This window comes from Carcharodon carcharias, chromosome 22 (genome assembly GCF_017639515.1).
Source record: "Carcharodon carcharias isolate sCarCar2 chromosome 22, sCarCar2.pri, whole genome shotgun sequence".
NCBI classification, from domain to species: Eukaryota; Metazoa; Chordata; class Chondrichthyes; order Lamniformes; family Lamnidae; genus Carcharodon; species Carcharodon carcharias.
Window position 1 is genome coordinate 54,634,928 of NC_054488.1, and position 20,710 is coordinate 54,655,637.

General features: G+C 43.7%; 1 protein-coding gene across 7 annotated transcripts in view; it reads right to left on the reverse strand.

The window, feature by feature from the left end:
• LOC121293956 (alpha-N-acetylgalactosaminide alpha-2,6-sialyltransferase 2-like) overlaps positions 1-20,710 on the reverse strand; it is a 108,209-nt gene that overhangs the window by 36,745 nt on the left and 50,754 nt on the right. For 4 of the 7 annotated variants that reach the window (XR_005946651.1, XR_005946653.1, XR_005946652.1 and 1 more), the window contains exons 4-10: positions 19,698-19,866; positions 18,833-19,010; positions 17,904-18,042; positions 13,715-13,818; positions 11,889-11,972; positions 8,218-8,317; positions 258-491 (exon numbers count right to left, since the gene is read on the reverse strand). Coding sequence is in view for 2 of the 7 variants with exons in the window: in XM_041217444.1 (XP_041073378.1) it covers positions 5,947-6,141; positions 8,218-8,317; positions 11,889-11,972; positions 13,715-13,818; positions 17,904-18,042; positions 18,833-19,010; positions 19,698-19,866 (969 nt within the window). In the remaining 5 variants the exon portion in view is untranslated. Of the gene's footprint in view, positions 1-257; positions 492-5,050; positions 6,142-8,217; positions 8,318-11,888; positions 11,973-13,714; positions 13,819-17,903; positions 18,043-18,832; positions 19,011-19,697; positions 19,867-20,710 lie in introns of those variants that run through there. The other 3 variants (XM_041217444.1, XM_041217445.1, XR_005946649.1) reach the window with 2 other exon arrangements.

A 20,710-nucleotide genomic window follows, 5' to 3' on the forward strand; every position in this document is an offset into this window, starting at 1 on the left:
CAGTTAAGGGCAAGCCAGTGTTTTATAAAAAAAATGCATTATATCTTCCTTGCTTTTGTACTCTGTAATTCCAGTTATAAAGCCCAGGATCCTGTACAGCTTATTCTCTACTTTCTCAACCTGCCCTGCCACCTTCAACAATTTGTGCACATATACTCCCAAATTCCTCTGTTCCTTCACCCCTGTTAGAATTGAATCCTTAATTTTATGTTGCCTCTCCTCGTTCTTCCTACCAAAATGTATCACTTCACACTTACCTGCATTAAATTTCATCCACCATGTTTCCACCCATCCCAGCAGCCTGTCTATGTCCTCTTGAAATCTATCACCATCCTCCTCACAATTCTTCCAAGTTTTTTCGTTACCTGCAAATTTTGATTTTGTACTCCGTGCACCAAAGTCTAGGTCATTTTTGGGATTTTTCATGGAAAATTACTGTCAGCAGGAGAGGACATCCAATTGGCATAGTATGCTCGACACTGCATCTGGTTCTGTGTGAACAAGGTAAACAACTGTAGCTCCTTAACCAATCGGATTCAAGATTCAAATCAAATCAGGTACAGAAAGTAAAACAAAAAGAGGGAATGAATGATTGAATTGGGGGAGGAGAGATGAGGCCGAAAGATAAAGCTAAAGAAACTTTCCTTTTTTAAAAAAAATCTCTAATAATAACCAAAATCTAAAGGAGTGAGACTCTACACTTTTAAAAGTTAATTTTCAGTGCCAGAGAGGTTTCTTGGCAGTAATTTAGACTTACCAGACTATTCTAAGAGCACTTAGATGAGAATGACTTGACTAAACTTTCTGTGACTAGTTTATGACATCAGTACACAAACGTTGTGCCATTCAGTAAATGGGGAGCCAGGCTGTAATATGCAATTGAAAAACCTAAACATTTTAAAAGGTTATTTGATAGAGTTGAATGATGAAGGATGGGGAGGATGCACCAGTGGAGCACAAATGCCAGCAATGCACTGGTTAGGCCAAATGGCCTCTTTCTGTGCTGTACATGTATGTAATTCTATGCAAGTTTGGTAACAACAAAAATCAAACCCATCCAGGAGCATCTTGTTTAGTTCAGCACCAGTCTTTGACTGGTAGATCTTTGCAGAGTCAAAAGAAACACACAGGCCTCCACAATGATGGAGTAAATTCAATATTGAATCACAGTAAAAACAGTAAAAGAGTGGGATCAGATAAACCACTCCAGCACAATTGTTCCCAGGTATTAGCTTGCCTGATAAATTCCTAAAGTATGAGAAATGTTTCTGGGAATTATGTCGCCCGTACGTTTGCAATATATCTAAGAATTTAACCAGTGGTTTTATAGATTCAAGCCCTCGTTTCTCCATAATAGCATCTGAAAGCAAAGTAACAAAGTCACTTTTCTCCACAGTTAAATAGCTGTTACCCTCAAATCCAAGTTCTTCAGCTCTTTTTTATACTAATGAAAATCCTCCCACAAGAAAACCATCGCTTTCTGTGGCTGGTTTGATTTCACAGTCATCTTTCAATTTGCCATTCTCCACAAGGCAGCCCTGACAGCTACTGCTGTCTGGCTATTGGACTTTCTTAGGCATCACGCCAAACCTGATTCCATCATCATCTGGCAATCAGTTAGTCAGCATGCCTCAATGATACTTTACCTTCCAAACTGAGTCACTGGTGGGGCCTGAGGGAGATGGGTGTAAAAGGTAACTCCCAAAAATGAGTGTGGCCCATTCAGTCCATCTGGCTAACTTTTCCATAGAAAGTTTTCCCCATCAGAGCACCCAACCCCCAAATGAATGACTCCAGAGGTTTGATCTCCGCCAATTGATCCAGAGACCATTTCTGGCAGTGATCACCCTTTACATGAAGTGCTCCCTGGTTGAAGTCCTCCTCTTGCCTTTTGACAGTTGGTATCACTCTCCTGGTTCAACCTGAAATATACCCAGAATTAATTTTCAGTGCCTTATACACTCTGCAAAGATATTTTCTTGTTTGCCTCCTTTTGAGGGTCACAGTTTAGACTAGGCCCAGCTTGGCACCGAGTGGAGTGGGGGTGATGGCCTTCCAAGACAAGAGGCCTGGTGACCCAAATGCAATTAGTCCTCAGGCCTCAGTTGAATAATTGGGGTGAGCTGCCAGCAGTGGTCACACCTCCACAAGAAGCCCATCCAACCCAAGGCCTCGATCTCTTGCTACTGGCCTACTTCACTGGCAAAGCCCTTTAGATAAGGCCAGGGTAAGGAGGGAGGAGGGGGGTATGTTTACTGGAGTGGGCTGCAGGGGTAGGGGAGTGATTGTGACTCTTCCCCCTCCTCCTAGCTCCACAGGACACTCATCAGTGACCAATCAGTGTTAAAGGGGTTCTTCAAGGGATGTCTTCATATTCAAGAGGACTGGGATGCCTAAGTAAATGGGCCACGTGAATTTGGCAGTGGGACCAAGGAATTTACAATCCATCCCACGGCTAAACTGGTAGGCTCAGTAAAGGCCAGAAAACAGGTGCGACACGTAACAATGCTATGCCCATGTTTTTCCAATATTCCCTCCAATACTGAAGGGTCGTGATTAAACATAGTGTACAGCCTAGTCATGCCAGTAGCATGCAAAGCTTCCAACACTTATCTTATCAGCACCACTGTCCCTTCATCATGAACTTTAACAAATGTGCAAGATTACCATAATCCCAGAGTGAAATGGTCCTAATTTTTTTTTACCCAGTATTCACTTAATACACAGAATGGGGACATCGCTGGCTGGGCCAGCAATTGTTGCCCACCCCTAACTGCCCTTGAGAGGGTGGTGGTGAGCTGCCTTCTTGAACCGCTGCAGTCCATGTGGTGTCGCGAAACACACAGTGCTGTGGGGGAGGGAGTTCCAGGATTTTGACTCCGTGACATTGAAGGAACGGCGATATAGTTCCAAGTCAGGATGGTGTGTGATTTGGAGGTCGAGTTCGAGGTGGTGGTCTTCCTGTGCATCTGCTGTCCTTGTCCTAGGTGGTAGAGTTTAAGAGTGTTTAGGAGGTGCTGTCAAAGGCACTGGAGTGAGCTGCTGCAATGCATCTTGTAGATAGTACACACTGCAGTCAGGATGGTGTGAATGTTTAAGGCAGTGGATGGGGTGCTGATCCAAACCAGCTTTTTCCTGGATGGTGGGGAGCCCTTGAATGGTGTTGCAGCTGCACTCATCCAGGCAAGTGGAGAGGATTCTGTCACACTCCTGGGTTATGTCTTGTGGTGATGGTGGCCAGGCTTTGGGGAGGTAGGAGGTGAGTTACTCACCACAGAATACCAGCCTCTGATCTGCTCCTGCAGTCACAGTATTTATATGACTGGTGCAGTTCAGTTTCTGGTCAATGGTAACCCCCAGGATACTGGTCACAGGGAGGGGAGGGGGAATACACTGATAGTAGTGCCATTGAATGTCGAGCGCAGCTGAGTGCAATCTTGTGTTGGGATAATCATGGTCTAGCACGAATGTAACTTGCCCCTTATCAGCCCAGGTCTTGATGTTGTCCAACTCGCTTGCACAGAGGCCATTATACATGGAGTAATGGAGACAATTGAAATATGCAACCTTTCTTTACTGATACTCCCACTGAGGAAACACTGTTCCTAACATGACATTTTAAATCATGCCAAGTAACAGGATCATAAGAAGTTTTGGTGTCCACTAAAAATCTAAAATAGCCTCTGTAGCTCATCATATTATTCTAACTGCTTTACATGTACCTTTACCAAACATAGAACAGGAAGCGACAGGAATCAGTGCCCATATTTAGTCAATTTTGGGGAAGGTGAACAGTTGCTAGTGCTGTACAATTAGTTCTGCCAAAACTATTTCTGCTCCACCACCAGTCTCAGTACTCAAAGCATAATGAACTTTAACTGTTAATCAACAATATTTCTTCCCAGACTCAGCCACAGCAGCTGCTTGCATCAAACTGCTCTTAGAATTCAACTGGGATCAGTTGTAGAGAAGGAACTACCGTCAATGGTGACCTAGATTCCAGAGCTAGCAACTAAATAGCAGTACCGACCACTGACTGCAGAGAAAGCTGTCCACTAAATCCATTGGTCTCCGTGGTATAGATTTCTCCTTCTTTCTCCCCAAAGGTGGTTTAAATAAGGATATCTCCAGCTGTCCCACTGCAAAAGATATCAGCGAACTGGATAAGCAGCCAATCACAGTGATGTATTCTCACGGGCAGCAAACCAGGACGTTCAAAGCACCCGATTTAATTTTCATCTTTAAAGTTTGAATTAAAATCATATCAGATGAATATATAGATGAATAGCAAGAGACTGAAGACCTTTTGGTGAAGTCCAGTCAAGGGAACAGTTCCTACAATTTGCACTGTACCTTTCCAAAGTTTCAGATGTACTCATGTACTTGTTAACAGGCCTTGTTATTCAGGACTCAGAGTTTTTTGTGTCACTGCGTGCCCAAACTAAAAATCTAAATGACACGCAGTGACGTCAGGACAGCTGCCCAACGTCACTGTGTGTCATTATACGTGTCAGCGAGCAGGCCCCACCCACCGACCGGAGAATTCTGCCCTGGGAGAAAATTAGAACCAATATACTTCTCCTTTAAGACACTGCCTACCTCTTTCGCTAAGCATTTGGCCTTTACTGGCATGGCAGCAAATTCACACCTGTAAAGCACATGGGGACATTTTACTAGGCTCATAGTGGCTCTTTAAATGCAAGTTAATTTTGTTTTATCAATCACAACTAGAATTGTACAGAGTACTCTCGATTTGACCTCAACAGAACCCAGACTAATCTTGAGGGTTGGACTGAACTGATTTGAGAAAGTAATCCATCTGTTTCCTTTAGTTATCACTGGGGCAAGGGAACAAGTTAACCAAAACCCTAGAAAGTCTTCTTCCTTCTGTTTTGGATTATACAGAGCCTGCATCTCAAAGCTAGGGGCAAACCAAATGCAAAGGAGGAACCATTTTGGGGTGAAGGTCTTCAGCAAATCTAATGCCACGTTATCTTCTCTTTTGATGGTGAACCGGCAACAAAAGAACAGAAAACAACTGACACAATCCTGTGTGTAACAAAGGTCATTTTACAAAAAAAAACACTCTCGGACACAGCATAAACTGGCAAGTCTTCCAGTTGTCAGGCGAAAAGCTATTAAGTGACAACTTTCAGCAAAACCAGCAAACATTTGATGTTCAGCAAACAACCAGCAAACACCAGCACCAGGCCAGAGCTGGCACATTACTTGTCACTAATTTTTTTTTTATATATGGTTCCAATATTCGGTTTAGTCAGTTATCTTTAGTCTTCATAATCACAAAGCTACAACATAATATTCTAAACACACTATAAATTCATTCTTGCATTGATAAAAAGTGCATACACAATGAGTCTTTTAAATATAGAATGAGTACATTCATATTTGCCACATTTCCAAAAACATTTGGGACAAGTTTACACAAGAAACTTCCAGGCACTTGAGTCACCAGGCATTTTGAAAATGTCCGACGACAGAAGAGATCAGAGAACATCAGCGTGGCAAAAAATGGTGCAATTGCAGAGATGTGAACCCAATTCTTTCATTCTTCCTTTAATTGTTGAGATTTGTCATTTCACAGAAAAGAGGGTTCAATTCTCTGAAACTTGAGGGTGTGCTTCCACATACAACTCCTTCCACCTTCATTCCCCCACTACCACTTTCCACCCTCATCCTTCTCCCCATCACTCTCTGTCAACAAAGAATAATCTCACTCAGCACCATCTCATTTCAGCAGGAACTGGGACGATACATTCCAATTTCAGATCAGATTCATTTCAGATCAGGTCCAGTCCCAAGGGACAGAGGTGAAAAGGACAATATAACCCACCACAACATCCAAAGCCCGGAAAGGTAATAAGGCTAGAGGTAAGGCACTTTTAATTCTTTCTAGGCCAGATATCCATATTTCAATTAAACTCAAGTTCATCTCTGTATATTGCTCACATTCTCTTCTCTGGTGTAGAGTTTAATTATCCCATAACTGTGCAACATCTTCCAAAGTTTCAATTCCAATTTCATATCATGATTCGAATAAAAGACCAGTTTACGGTAGTGTCGGTCAAAATAATGATCTGAATATTTTGCGTAGTTTTCTGTGATAAATCCATAAGCACTAACCTAGAAGTGAACAGAACAGGGAAAATTTTAAACATTGAATTTTGCAAAGTCGAAATGCATACATCTCTAACCTAAAACTTCAAGCGTGAAGCTGAGTGTATGAAGCAAGATGTGGATCACAATTTACTAACTCTGCCTTAGGATATATTTCTGACAATTATCAACAGCTGGCTATGGCAAAGCTATAGCTACAAAACATCTCTGCTAGAGGACAAAGTAGAGGGTGGTAGAAATAGGAGTCGACCTAGGCATAGTTCAATGATGGACATCACAGAGCAGTTGCTGACCAGTACAGCGGGTGGGAGGGGATGGTGCAAGACAGACGAGTGAGACATACCATGACAGCAGATCACTTGGTGGTGGTAGTTACAAGCAGCGCAGAGACACACTATAGCAGTTGAATACAGTCAAGAGCTCCTGTGACTATAGCTCTTTACACAAAGGGGCATGAATCTTTGTTGTTTCCAATTGTCTATTGGTGCTTACAGTGGCCTTTTTATGTACTGTTGCTATGTCACACTTTATAGGCTGTGGTGCCTTTGGCTAATTCAATGATTAGTTCATCCATCTTATAAATGGTGCTTCTTCCAAAAAGAGTTTTACTCCCCAGACATTGCTTCCAGACATCCATCTGCACAAAGCCAGAACCATTTTCTGAAGGTGAGCAGGTTAATTAACCACCGCAGAGCACTTGCACTGGCCCAGCGGTAGCAATAACATCTAGTATCATTACGGTATCCAACCTTTAACACTGATCTGATTCAACTCCACAATGAAGGTGCTACATAAATGCAACTTGGTGTTATTGCTGATGACTTGATCAAAATTCCCACTATCTTTTTATCCAATTCCCTTTGAGAGTTACTGTTGAATCTGCTTCCATCACTCTTTCAGGCAATGCACTCCAAATAACAATTCTCCTCACTGCCAGTCTGGTTTTTTTGATAATTATGTGAGATTTGACCCCTCTGGTTACTGAACCTGCTGTCACTCTGACATTTTCTTTTATTATTACCAATGACCAGAAACTGAACTGAACTAGACATATAGATACTTTGGCTACAAAAGCAGGTCAGATGCTGGGAATCCTGCAGTGAGTAACTCACCTCTTGATCTTTAAGCCTGTCCACCATCTACAAGGCACAATTCAGGAGTATTACAGAATACTCTCCACTTTCCTGGATGAATGCAGTTCCAAAACAGTGGAAAACCTTGCTCCCCATCCAAGACAAAGCAGTCTTCATGATCTGTACCCCATCCCCCACTTTAAACATTCACTCCCTCCATCACCAATGCACAGTGGCAGCAGTGTGTGTACCATCTACAAGACGCACTGCAGCAACTCACCAAGGCTCCTTTGGCAGCACCGTCTAAACATGTGACTTCTACCACGCAGATGAACAAGGGCAGTAGATGCGTGGAAACACCACCACCTGCAGGTGCTCCGAGTCATGTGCCATCCTAATATGGAACTATTATCGCCGTTCCTTCACTCTTACTGGGTCAAAGCCCTGGAACTCTCTCGCTAACAGCTCTTAGCCAATAGGAAACTTGAACTTGCTGAGGTGCCAAATTGTGGCTGGCCCAGTGAAATAAATAAGATGAATAAAACTATCCAAAACGGTGGGAGAACTGCTTTTTGCCCAGTGTGAAAGGATTGGCATCTCCAAAAAAGGAAAACTCTTAATTGTAGCTTTGGTTGGGGGGGGGTGGGGGGGGTGACGGACAACACCAGGTATGTTTGAGCTCTTGCATGCAAGAGAAAAAAAAATTGACTGACGTAAATCAAACCACAGCTGGTAGCGCATTTTTCTGATCTATTCAACAAGTTTTACACTTATTCTGCAGAACTGACAATGGAACAATCTGCTGCACACCTGTGGGCTACAAACCTCCTCACTGGTAATATTTACAGCTAAGCCACCACCCTCTGTCCCATGAAAATTCTGAGAAGGGCTCGGTGACAATTCACCTGACAGCTCCCCCAAAACCGAGCCCAGTGAAACGGTGTGACAACTCAGGTTGCAGTGGTACAAGGAGGGGGCTGCAATTGTAAATACAAACGATTCCTCTTACCTCATCGCAGGAATGGATGGCAGCCAAGAGCATTGCCGCACCAGTGGACGGGCGATAAATATTACGGTGTGGAGTCTGCAAAATGTGCGCCCGTAGAAACCTGTGGACATAATATTACGTTAAAAGGAGTAGCCCAACATTTCAAACTATTTGGAAACTTGCAAGGTGAAGTAATTTCTATTGGACTTGAAATGTGGCCCAGAATATTTCCTCACAACAGTGAGGAACTAAATTGAATAAACTAACGCCTAATTTAGCTGTAATTCACAATACAGAATATCAAGGCCGCATAAACTGGGATTAGCAATCACATACCGTACGGAGATAATTCCTTTGCATCTAGTAGTGGGTGGTCTTATGGTGCAGTGGGGAGCATCCCTAACTCTGGGCCAGATATTCCAGATTTCAAGTCCCACTTCAGGACTTGATGTCCACGGAAGGTACGTTTATAATGTGGCCAAACAGGTTGCTCAGCAACCCTGCAAATCCTTCCACTATGCCCGAGGTATTACAGAAGGTGCACAAAAGATTCACAACAACGGTACCCAGAACTGTGGTTATCAGGAAAAACTGATCAGGTTGGGGCTCTTGTCTCTAGGAAAGAGAAGGCTGAGCGGCAACATAATAAAGGAGAGGAGTCATCCATATGGCTCCTCGAGCCTGCTTTGCCATTCAATAAGTTTTTTTGGCTGATTTCCCAATTTCCTGACCTACTCCCTGGCACATGTAGCAGCAATCCCTTACTGTCCTGATCTATCAATCTCAGCTTGGAACATGCTTAAGAACTGAATATCCTCAGCTCTCTGGGGTAGAGAATTCCAAAAATTCTTCTCCAGATCCCAGCCTTCAATCCCAAACCCTTATTCCAATAGTCAGACACCTAATTCTAGACTTTCCAGCCAGGGAAAACAGCCTCTCAGTATTTACACTGTCAAGCCCTCTTAATAGTTTCATACATTTCCATGAGATAACAAATAACCTTGTATTCTTCCAAATCCCAGAGAATATAGGCTCATTCTACTCTAGAGGTCTTTTGAGTTCAATAAGGTAGACATGGGAAAGATGTTTCCATTTATGAGTGTTCAAAACCAGAAACAAGATAGAACCAATAAATCCAGGAGCTACTTCTTTACCCCTCAGAAAGAGGTGAAAAGAATAGAAGGTAATGCCAATGGAGTTCGATGAAGTAAAGGTGGGAGGAGGCTTGCGTGAAGCATAACACAAAAACATAAGAGATGTGAGCAGGAGAATTCCACACGGCCCATCGAGCCTGCTCTGCTATTCAATAGGATCATGGCTGATATTGGGCTGCAATTCCACTTTCCCACCTGCTCCCCATTCCCCTCAATTCCAGAGACCAAAAGCTGTCTCTCAACCTTAAATGCATCGGACGATGGAGCAGCTATAACGCTCTGGGGTTGAGAATTCCAAAGATCCGCAACCCTTGAGTGAAGAAATTTCTTCTCATTTAGGACGGAGATGATCGGCCCCTTATCCTGAGATTGTGCCCGTGTTCTAGATTCACCAACCAGGGCAAACAATGTCTCAGTACTTATCCTGTCAAGCCCTGTAAAATTTTATGTTTCAGTGAGATCACCTCTCGTTCCCTAAACCACAGAGGACATAGGCCCAATTTACTCAGCGTCTCATCACAGGGACCAATCCAGTGAGCCTTCACTGTACCGCCTCCAATGCAAGTGCATCCTCCTTAAATATGGAGGCCAAAACTGCACACAGTGGGCCTGAATTTTATGTGCCTCTGTTGTGTGTGTGTGTGTGTGTGTGTGTGTGTGTGTGTGTGTGTGTGTGTGTCTGTCTGTGTCCATCCCACCACCTTCCCACTCCATATATTATTCAGCCCAGTATTTCAGATGTGGTCTCACCAAAGCCCTGTACAAGCATAGCAAGGTATCTTTAGTCCTGTACTCCTATTCACTTACAAGAAAAGCCAAGATGCCATTTGCCTTCATAATTCTGTGTCCATTGGACGAACACACCCAAGCCTCTCTGAAAAAAGTCACTCTGAATATTAACACTTACAAATTTCACACCTTTTAAAACAAATTCTGCATTTCTATTCTTACGACTGGAAGTTGAAAAACCTCACACTTTCACCACTTTATATTCCATCTGTCATCTTGATGCCCACTCACTTAGCCTGTCTACATTTTTGTCCACCTTACAACTTAAATTTCCACCTAGCTTTGTATCATCAGCAAACATGGCTACGTTACACTCAGTCCCCTCTTCCAAGTCATAAACATAGATTGCAAATCATGGAGGTCCCAGCACTGATCTATGCGGCACTCCAATAGTCAAAGAAAAATAAATAAAAGCAGAAAATGCTGGAAAGACTCAGGAGGTCAGGCCACATCTGTGGAGAGAGTTAACATTTCAGGTTGTGATAAGACACTACCTGAAACATTAACTCTGTTCCTACACTTCACAGACACTGCCAGACCTTGTTCCACTTGGGAAAAGGAGTGTTTGTTAAATAAAGAGAGATCTCAAGATGAAAAGAAACTGACAGATTTGCACCTTTAGTGCCTCCAAACTCCTCAAAAACATTTTACTAGAGTGGTGATTGCTTAAGAAATACAGCAAGTAATTTGTGCACAGCAAACTCCCACAAACAATGACCAGCTAATCTGTTTTTGCAATCTTGATCGAGGGGGATAAATATTGGCCAGTGAGAACTCATCCACTCTTCTTCAAAATAGCGTAGTGGGATCTTTTAACTCCACCTGAGAGAGCAGATGGGGCCTTGGTTCACCGTCTCATCCGAAAGATAGCACTCCTGACAGAAGAAAAACTCTTGCACTGAAGCAGATGGGATTACATACTCAACCGCCTGGAGTGGGGCTTGAACCCACAACCTCCTGACTTAAGAAGCAAACGCACTACCCACTTAAGGCACGGATTCGTAAATTGGAGGCGAGAATGGAATGAGTTCACTGAGGTGCAGTCACCAACGCAGGCAAACAGAGAAGCCACTTTCCACACAGCAGGACCCCACGAACCATGTTATGAACAGTGAGTATTTTTGGTGGTGTAGTTTAGGACATTTCATGGAGTGATGCAATTCTATTGCACTTAAGGTTTGTCAACGATAAGGAAAATTTAACATTTAGTTAGGGATTGATAAAGGATTTTTTAAAAAAACCCACAAAATTACATGCATTCTAATATCATTTCATAGTTTAAAAAGCTCAAAATAGGAAGGCTGAGAGTTGATTGTTAACAGCAGTTCACCAAAGGTCAGGTTTGCAAATTTTACTTTTGGGTTTGCATCATTCTTAACGTCACTGCTTTGTTGGCTTTAGTTCGTTTGGTGTCACGTTAACCTTAAACCACTGATGCTTTATCTGTACAAGTCTATATCAGAGGAAGTCAGAATGGAGTTAGTGTGTGGGTGAACAGTCACGGAGGAGTTGGTGGTGCAGCGGCCTTTTAGTGAAACTTAAAGATTGAGGTAATTGCATCGCGAGTTAGAAGCAAGCCCCCGGAAGACTTAACTCACTCAATGCAACATGTGCTTCTTCTGTGGGATAATTTGCAAGCTGGATGTTTGTTTGTTATAAGCGTAAGTGCAACAGTTAGTCATCAATACATTCTTGAACGCTTGACTCATTCTCCCTCTTAACAATGGAAAATTAAAATCTCCTTTTTACCTATTTCGAACGTATCGAATAAAGTCAGGGTGGTACATCTTGAATTTTTCAGGTCCAGTGTTTTCTCCAAAAAATGTAGGTGGCCTAAGACACACAAAACCCAAGATTCTATAATCATTACCTTTAGATCTCCAATCACTATTACAAAGAAATTCAGTTTTAAATGACCCGATGCACACACAATTCTCATCCACCACCACCACTCCATACCCCACTTCAGAAGATACTGAATCATGGCCCCAAGTAGCTATTCTTTATGTGTGACCAGAGACAATGAATATAACAGGTTGTTCAACAGGGAAAGGCAGAGATAAATGCTCAAATCTACACTCGTGCACTCTACACTGCTGTTATGGCACAGCCAATAGGAAATGCTGAGCTGCTCAAATCCCAGAGGGAAACTTGAAACAACTGCTACAATGGTTTTGCAATTTGTTTTTATTTTGAGATGCGTGCCTTGAGTTCAGTAGTAATAAGACCACTGAGTCTTGTAGGTTTCTTACAAAACTAAATTAAACATCTATTAATAGAAGAAATGATTTTAAGTACATACATAGATCTAAAAATTACTGTGATAATTTCTAAAGCCCCTAGTTAATCTAACTCCCAGTTACACTTTCGCTAAGGCAACAGTAAGGCACACAGATTTTAAAAGGCCCAGCCAAAGAAACACGATACCCTGAACAATCCAATTCAAAAAGTGAGTTCTCTTAACCACACTTCTTTGGAGACAGCAGCTTGAGGTGTAGATGCTGGAGGCTTTTCACACTTGTTAGATCTTAGAATTCCTGCCCTTACACACAGCCTTCACTCCTTTATATATATTTTCTCCTTTGAATGTAAATTCCCATTGTTTCACTACGTCTTTAGACGTTACTTCTCTAATAATAAAATCTATCATAGTACCAATTTTACCAGTAATCTTTGGGAAAAATAAACACACTGTTTCTTAACTTCTCTTGGCTAGGTGTAATATTTCACTCCCTCTTTTGAATTCAAGCCAGTCTGGTTTACCCTATGTTTACCTACTGAACATTTCAAACCTAGCTTAGCTTCTGATATATCAAAGCCTTCAGACCAGCTGATTTAATTCAATTAAGTCACATAGACATAGACACGGACCCCACTATTACTCTACTTTACAATAAATGCCAATAACATTATGAAAATTATTATCTCTTCCTGACATCACCAAACACAATATCAGGAGCAAGGCTCCAGGTTTGCTCCCACCCCCCCCCCCACCCCCAACACCCTTCTTGGGTGCTATCATATAAAGTTAAACCCCACACACAGTCATGGAGAGCCATAGTAGCTCTCAACTGAGTTCCTGGAATTAATTTAATGCAAAGTGTACCTTGTGCTCTAGACAGATTCATATATTCACTAATATATTCACCTGTGGGCTTTGGAAACAAGACTAAGCCCAAGCATCAGCTGAAAACAGGATTAGGGACCTGAGGAAAACAACTGGCATACAGCTTCTGTTCCAGCTTCATTTTTAAAGCCATGCATTCCTTGTATATATTTGTAGATTTGGCAGTGATTTGATCAAGGCATATAAAACAATAAAGTGATTAGACTGTGCTTGGGTAGATCCACACCCCTGTGGGGCTTGGTCCAACCCCAGGAAGAAGCTGAGCGTTAGTGCTGAATTTATCCACCATCCTCATGATAGCCCAATCACAATCATTTTCAAGGTCAGTGCATTATATAAAACTTATTTAGCTAAGAAAGCAATATTCCTTCCTCTAATTGCAGCATGACTAGCTGACCTGGGCGATGCATGAGCACATTAAGAGACAAAACACACAACAGAAACCTACTTATTGGATTTGTCAGATCCCTTCTCTATGGGTGTGTGCGTTATGGCAGCTTTTATCAGGTAGTAATCACGGTCGTGGTCTGGGAGAAAAACATACCTCGTCTCCTTTGAAAAAGTAAAAAGAAAAAAGGGAGTTACATGGAGAATGAAACAGAGGTAGCTCAATCACAAATGGATATGAAATTATAATGACTAACCACTAGTACAGGCACTCCTCGTTTACAGGAGATTGTTGCAAGTGCACACAACAACTAGAATTTGGTTGTGATGTGGCAGGAGTGGTTTATTTTCAATAAATTAGTTCTTGGACCCGATTCCACTTATACAACAGAACAAAGTGCTAGTTTAAAAATAAGAACATTAATATACATCATGCTGTTCTTGGAACAGTTTATCATTTTTCAAATTAGCATGTAGTAACTACTTTGCCAACTCTAACTGCTTCTCATTCCACCACCCCCCACCCCCAATGTTGCCATTGTAGCATTATCGTTCTTCCAACAGAGATGAAGTAATTTAGGTTTTTATAAAGTGTCCTTTCTAAGCATTCTGGAAATATTAGTGGCATCCAATCTAACTGTAACGATTGATCTCCAAAGGAGAGAATATTCACACAATCCAGCTGGTTTACCCAACTTTCTTATCCGGTTTATCTTTGCATCTCCTCCTCCGTTCCAGGCTCTGATGCCATATTATATCCAGAATCTAGATCTTCTGGTGTTGTCTATCTTCACCAATCCACAACTCATCCAATTTATTTCATTCAAGATAACCAGAGTTACTACTAGTCCATACAAAATGAAGGTGAAAATTTCCTATTTCAACCCAACCTATGGTGTGATCCTCAATTTTAACATAATTCAGGAATGGGATTCTAAGTGCTTCACATACTGCGGTTATCAGCCATTCCTCACTGGGTGGCATGCACACCTTGGAGTCAGAAAACTGTGGGTTCAAGTTCCACTCTAGGACTTAAGCATTAAACCTAGAGCAACACTCCAGTGGAGTACTGAGGAGTGCTGCATTTTTGGAGGTGCCGTCTTTCAGATGCGACATTAAACCAAGGCCCTTTCTGCTGTTGCAGGTAGATGTAAAATATCCCACAGCACACAATTTTGAATTAGATGCAGGAATGTTTGTTTGTTGTCCCGGCCAACATTTAGCTTCAACCAACATCACTAAACCAGGTTATCTGGATTTCATATTGCCATTTTCAGGGAGTTTGGTGTGTACAAATTTGCTGCTGTGCTTCCTACCTTACAAGAATGGAGTACTTTTTTTGCAGTGTAGTCTTCATCTGCACAGCTCTTTAGGACATCCCCAGGTCATGAAATGTGTTTGAGAAATAAAATTCTTTCTACCTTACTTGATGAATTTCATAGTGATGTAATGTTTGTCAGGACAGGCTTATTGATTTTTGAAAAGAGACTTGACATAGCCTTCACTATTCACACTATCATATTGCAAAATATACAGTTCAATCCCTGTATGATTTAATATTTCTAAACACAACCTTGTCCTTCACTCTTTCAGCATCTATCCATTATAAAGCATTCCCAGGGCAAGCTGTAATTTTTTTAAAAATTCATTATTGGGATGTAGGGCAGCATTTATTGCTCATCCCTAATTGCCCTTGTTCAGAGGGCATTTAAGAGTCAACTGTGCTGGAGTCACATGTAGGCCAGACCGGGTAAGGGTAGCAGATTTCCTTCCCTAAAGGACATTAGTGAACCAGATGGGTTTTTACAGTAAACGGCAATGGTTTCATGGTCATCATTAGACTTTTAATTCCAGACTTTTACTGAATTCAAATTTCACCATGGTTGGATTTGAACCCTGATCTCCAGAGCATCATCCTGGGTCTCTAACTTACTAGCCCAGTGACAATACCACTATGCCACCAATGATGTCCCAACATTATGTGTTATAATCTGATAGTTTTATGGGGCTTTTCCTCCAGTCTGTAAAATTATTTTCTTGCAACCAAACCAATGGATTGATGGGTTGCTGCTCTTGCTATTATACAAGGTGTTAGTTGTGACATCTCAGGCTGTGGTCCACTCCTGAGCCTTAAACACCCAATCGAGGCTGACACTTCAGTGCTTTACTGAGGGAGTGCTGCACCGTCAGAGTTGAGGGAGATCTCAATCGGGCTGCAGGAGATTACAAGAGATAGGGTTAGGGTTAGCGTTTGGAAACAACTTTGAAAAGTTTAAAAATCAAGGTGCTGTTTGACCAGGAACGAGCATAGGTCAACGAGCATGAGAGTGATGAGTGAAAGTGAATTGCATGGGGTAAACACACGAGTAACAGCGTTTTGGGCAACCTCAAGTTTACAGAGGGTAGAATGTAGGAGGTTGGCTAGAATGTGGGAAGTCAGCCAGGAATGCATGAGAATAGTCAAGTCAAGAGGTAACAAATGCAGATGCAGATGCAGATGTCTGCAGAGCAGGGCAGAAGCCGGGCACGTTACAGAGGTGGAAATAGGCGGTCCAATGGATGGTGCAAATTAAGAGGCGGACCATTTAGGACTGGAGATGAGAAGGAACTTCTTCATTCAGAGGGTGGTGAATCTTTGGAGCTCTCTGCCCAAGAAGGCTACGGAGGCTCAGTTGTTGACTGAGATCTATATTAAAACATCAAGGGATACGGGGATAGCTCAGGAAAAATGGTGTTGAAGTAGAAGATCAGCCTTGATTTCGCTGATAAGCGGAGAGGGGTCGGGCAGCTGAACGGCGGAGAGGGGTCGGGCAGCTGAACGGCGGAGAGGGGTCGGGCAGCTGAACGGCGGAGAGGGGTCGGGTAGCTGAACGGCGGAGAGGGGTCGGGTAGCTGAACGGCGGAGAGGGGTCGGGCAGCTGAACGGTGGAGAGGGGTCGGGTAGCTGAACGGCGGAGAGGGGTCGGGCAGCTGAACGGCGGAGAGGGGTCGGGCAGCTGAACGGCGGAGAGGGGTCGGGTAGCTGAACGGCGGAGAGGGGTCGGGTAGCTGAACGGCGGAGAGGGGTCGGGTAGCTGAACGGCGGAGAGGGGTCGGGCAGCTGAACGGCGGAGAGGGGTCGGGCAGCTGAACGGCGGAGAGGGGTCGGGCAGCTGAACGGCGGAGAGGGGTCGGGCAGCTGAACGGCGGAGAGGGGTCGGGCAGCTGAACGGCGGAGAGGGGTCGGGCAGCTGAACGGCGGAGAGGGGTCGGGCAGCTGAACGGCGGAGAGGGGTCGGGCAGCTGAACGGCGGAGAGGGGTCGGGCAGCTGAACGGCGGAGAGGGGTCGGGTAGCTGAACGGCGGAGAGGGGTCGGGCAGCTGAACGGCGGAGAGGGGTCGGGCAGCTGAACGGCGGAGAGGGGTCGGGCAGCTGAACGGCGGAGAGGGGTCGGGAGCTGAACGGCGGAGAGGGGTCGGGCAGCTGAACGGCGGAGAGGGGTCGGGTAGCTGAACGGCGGAGAGGGGTCGGGTAGCTGAACGGCGGAGAGGGGTCGGGCAGCTGAACGGCGGAGAGGGGTCGGGTAGCTGAACGGCGGAGAGGGGTCGGGTAGCTGAACGGCGGAGAGGGGTCGGGTAGCTGAACGGCGGAGAGGGGTCGGGTAGCTGAACGGCGGAGAGGGGTCGGGTAGCTGAACGGCGGAGAGGGGTCGGGTAGCTGAACGGCGGAGAGGGGTCGGGTAGCTGAACGGCGGAGAGGGGTCGGGTAGCTGAACGGCGGAGAGGGGTCGGGTAGCTGAACGGCGGAGAGGGGTCGGGTAGCTGAACGGCGGAGAGGGGTCGGGTAGCTGAACGGCGGAGAGGGGTCGGGTAGCTGAACGGCGGAGAGGGGTCGGGTAGCTGAACGGCGGAGAGGGGTCGGGTAGCTGAACGGCGGAGAGGGGTCGGGTAGCTGAACGGCGGAGAGGGGTCGGGTAGCTGAACGGCGGAGAGGGGTCGGGTAGCTGAACGGCGGAGAGGGGTCGGGTAGCTGAACGGCGGAGAGGGGTCGAGTAGCTGAACGGCGGAGAGGGGTCGGGTAGCTGAACGGCGGAGAGGGGTCGGGCAGCTGAACGGCGGAGAGGGTTCGAGTAGCTGAATGGCCTACTCCTGCTCCAATTTCTTACGTCCTTACATGTGGTCAGAAGCTCATCTCAGAGCCAAAGATGACACAAACGGTTGCAAACTGTGTGGTTCAACCTCAGGCAGTTGATCTGGGGAAAATACTTTACCTTAGATTGTGGTAAACCACTGTATCCCAAAGTGCGATATGCATTTAGAGAATTCCTCATTGTATTTGTGGAAAATGTATAAAATGATGTTCTAGTTCCTACATCTTTCTCAAATCCTTTAGTAATGGCTCCATTTGCTCTAAATATTAAAAAAAAACACAGCAGAAATAAACAAAGAATTAGACAAACAGAAAATATGCCATTTTAACTCACTAGATTTTCTCCTGGCCTCCCTCACCTTTTCCTTTAACAATCTACAGGCCACCATCACTTAAATCACTACTATTGAATTTAACTAATTTATCCTTTCACCCTTCAAACTTGGTAGTATCTGACCGCGTAGTCTAACAGTCCTTCCTAAACTTAATACAAAAATACGTGCAATTCGTATTTGTATGACTTTTGAGTTTGAGTTATTCTACTTCCCAGCTCCACCACCTCATGTTGGGATAGTGTTGTAAGCAATGGCTGCCGCTGTTTACAGAGCCAAAATATTCATATAAATCACTACTGTCTAAAAAGGAACCGTCATTTTCACCAGAAACATTCACATCAAAAGCATCAAAGCTGGGTTTGTTGGTGGAATGTAATTAAGCATAACTAAATCTGAAGATTGAAAACAATATTCATCTTCCAACCTGCCACATGATAACAATTCCATTCCCCTGTACCAATCAGCATGGCAGGCTGACAATTTATTCCACATTTGGGCAAACGAAGGAGAAACTGGAATCCCAATTCATTTCTTTTACAACCCTCAAATTCAGCAAAGAGAAAACGACTTCCATTCTTTTGGCCTGGGTTGGACATGCAGCCTTAAATAGCCAAGAGGCAGAATGGAGAGAGCTTTAACTCTTTCTTCATCTTGGCACACAGGGTTTCGGTCCTCATCTGAAACTAGCCCAAATGAGATGCAAATAGAAACATACCTGAATACATAGTCATGCTGATCGATTTCCTTGCCCATCTGAGAACCGTTCAGAATTCCACCATTTCCAATTACTGCACAACGAATGCAGTCTGAGGTCTTGTTTGGTCTTTTCTCCCAGTCATCAAACATGAAGCTGTTTGCAGAGGTGTTAAGGTAGCTCAGGGCATCCTTCAGGTCTGTAACACAGGACTGAGGTTATCCTACTATTACAATTTGCTACATTATCTCAGCAAAGCAACTGTCTTTAAAGATGACCTAGAATTTACAAAGTACTAAACTAAAATGTACACCTTACTGAGGTGATTTTCTTGTTCCAATTCTTATGTAGCTTAAGTGAAAACTTTTGGTGACAACACAAGTGTGTATTGGCTGGCATTTTCAGACTAAAATCTCCTCTACCAATTGTCTTGAAGTGACCAAGGGTCATACTTGCCAACTTTTTGGTTTGTGTATTAAACAGATGAGCTTAAATAATTCACCCCTGCAAATGCCTCTCTAGGGTTTATCTGCACCTTGTGATGCTACATTCCAACCGTTTATGATGTCACTTTGTGGCTGTTTAAATCCATGAGCAACGTTGGCCAATCTTTATATATCACTATCAGACTCTTAGAAAACGCGTAAATTTATTACATGCAACATTCAGAATGGAAAGTAGATTATAAAACGAGCACCGAGGGTATGCCCAAAGTGCTAGCGAGGAAAGACTGTCGGCATTAATTTTACAAAGGGTATTTTTCTCTGCATGAGAGAGCAGCAAAATGCAGGTCTATTAGTAAGAGGTTGCTATTTGTCCATTAATTATTTGCAATTTTGCTGTTTGATATTATATAAATTATTTAATACAGAAAGATAACATTTACCTTCATAGCTGATTACCTCCCATCCATGAGCTCCATTATATCTGCTCAGTCTTTTATACTCCCGTTCTGTAGCATGTTTATTCCATTGCAGGAGGGGTACCGTTCCCAAAAAGACACCTTTATACTCAGGTATTTTTGCCATTCGTGCCCTCAGGTTTTCAGGACATTTCTAAGAAGCAAAAGGCAATTCAGTTTTTAGATGAAGCAGCAATTGATACTTCAATGCAAAGCTTCTCTGCTGTAATTTCGATGTTCTATACAAGAGTGCGTCAATGCAGTTCCCTTGTGGTGATCAGGATCAGTAAACACTTCCCATTATTTAAACAAAAAATATAAGGCAGAAGCAGCCACACACACACACGCACACATGTGCAAACACACAATACCGGTATCACGACTCTAAACTTACATGTGACATGTTCTTTACATTTTCCAAAGAATATCCTTCAGAGTACTCCAAAGATGCTTACAGGCTGCACTGTATACAAAGGGATAGCAGGCCTTGAGTGCTCATTACCATATCATGGATTCAACTACATGGTGTAAGGTAATGAAGGTAGATAAGACCCTTGACCATAAACAACACTATATGCTTTTATATACTGTGTGCAACATAGTGAACATCCTAAGGAACGTTACAGGAGGAACTAGATTAAGTTGAGGAGTTTGGAAGGCAGCTCATTACATGGCCAAAGAGATGAATTTTCTACTTTTGAGAAGCCTACATTAAAAGACCACAAATCACCTTTATGTAATGCCTCTGACTTAATAAGAAAATCCCAATCACCAACTCACATTAGAGCAGGTGATCCAACGTTTGCTCCAAGAGGTATGCGATGTCTTTCCAATGCCTACATTACAAAAACTCACCGACCTCTCACAGCCTGAAGCTTCTGGTCGGCGTGTGGGGGTAGACCCCGCTCTCCGACACATAAAATGACGTGCGGTGACATCAGCCGTGTGTCCCGACATCACCGCGCGTCATTCTGATCCTCAGTTCGGCGGGCACGCAG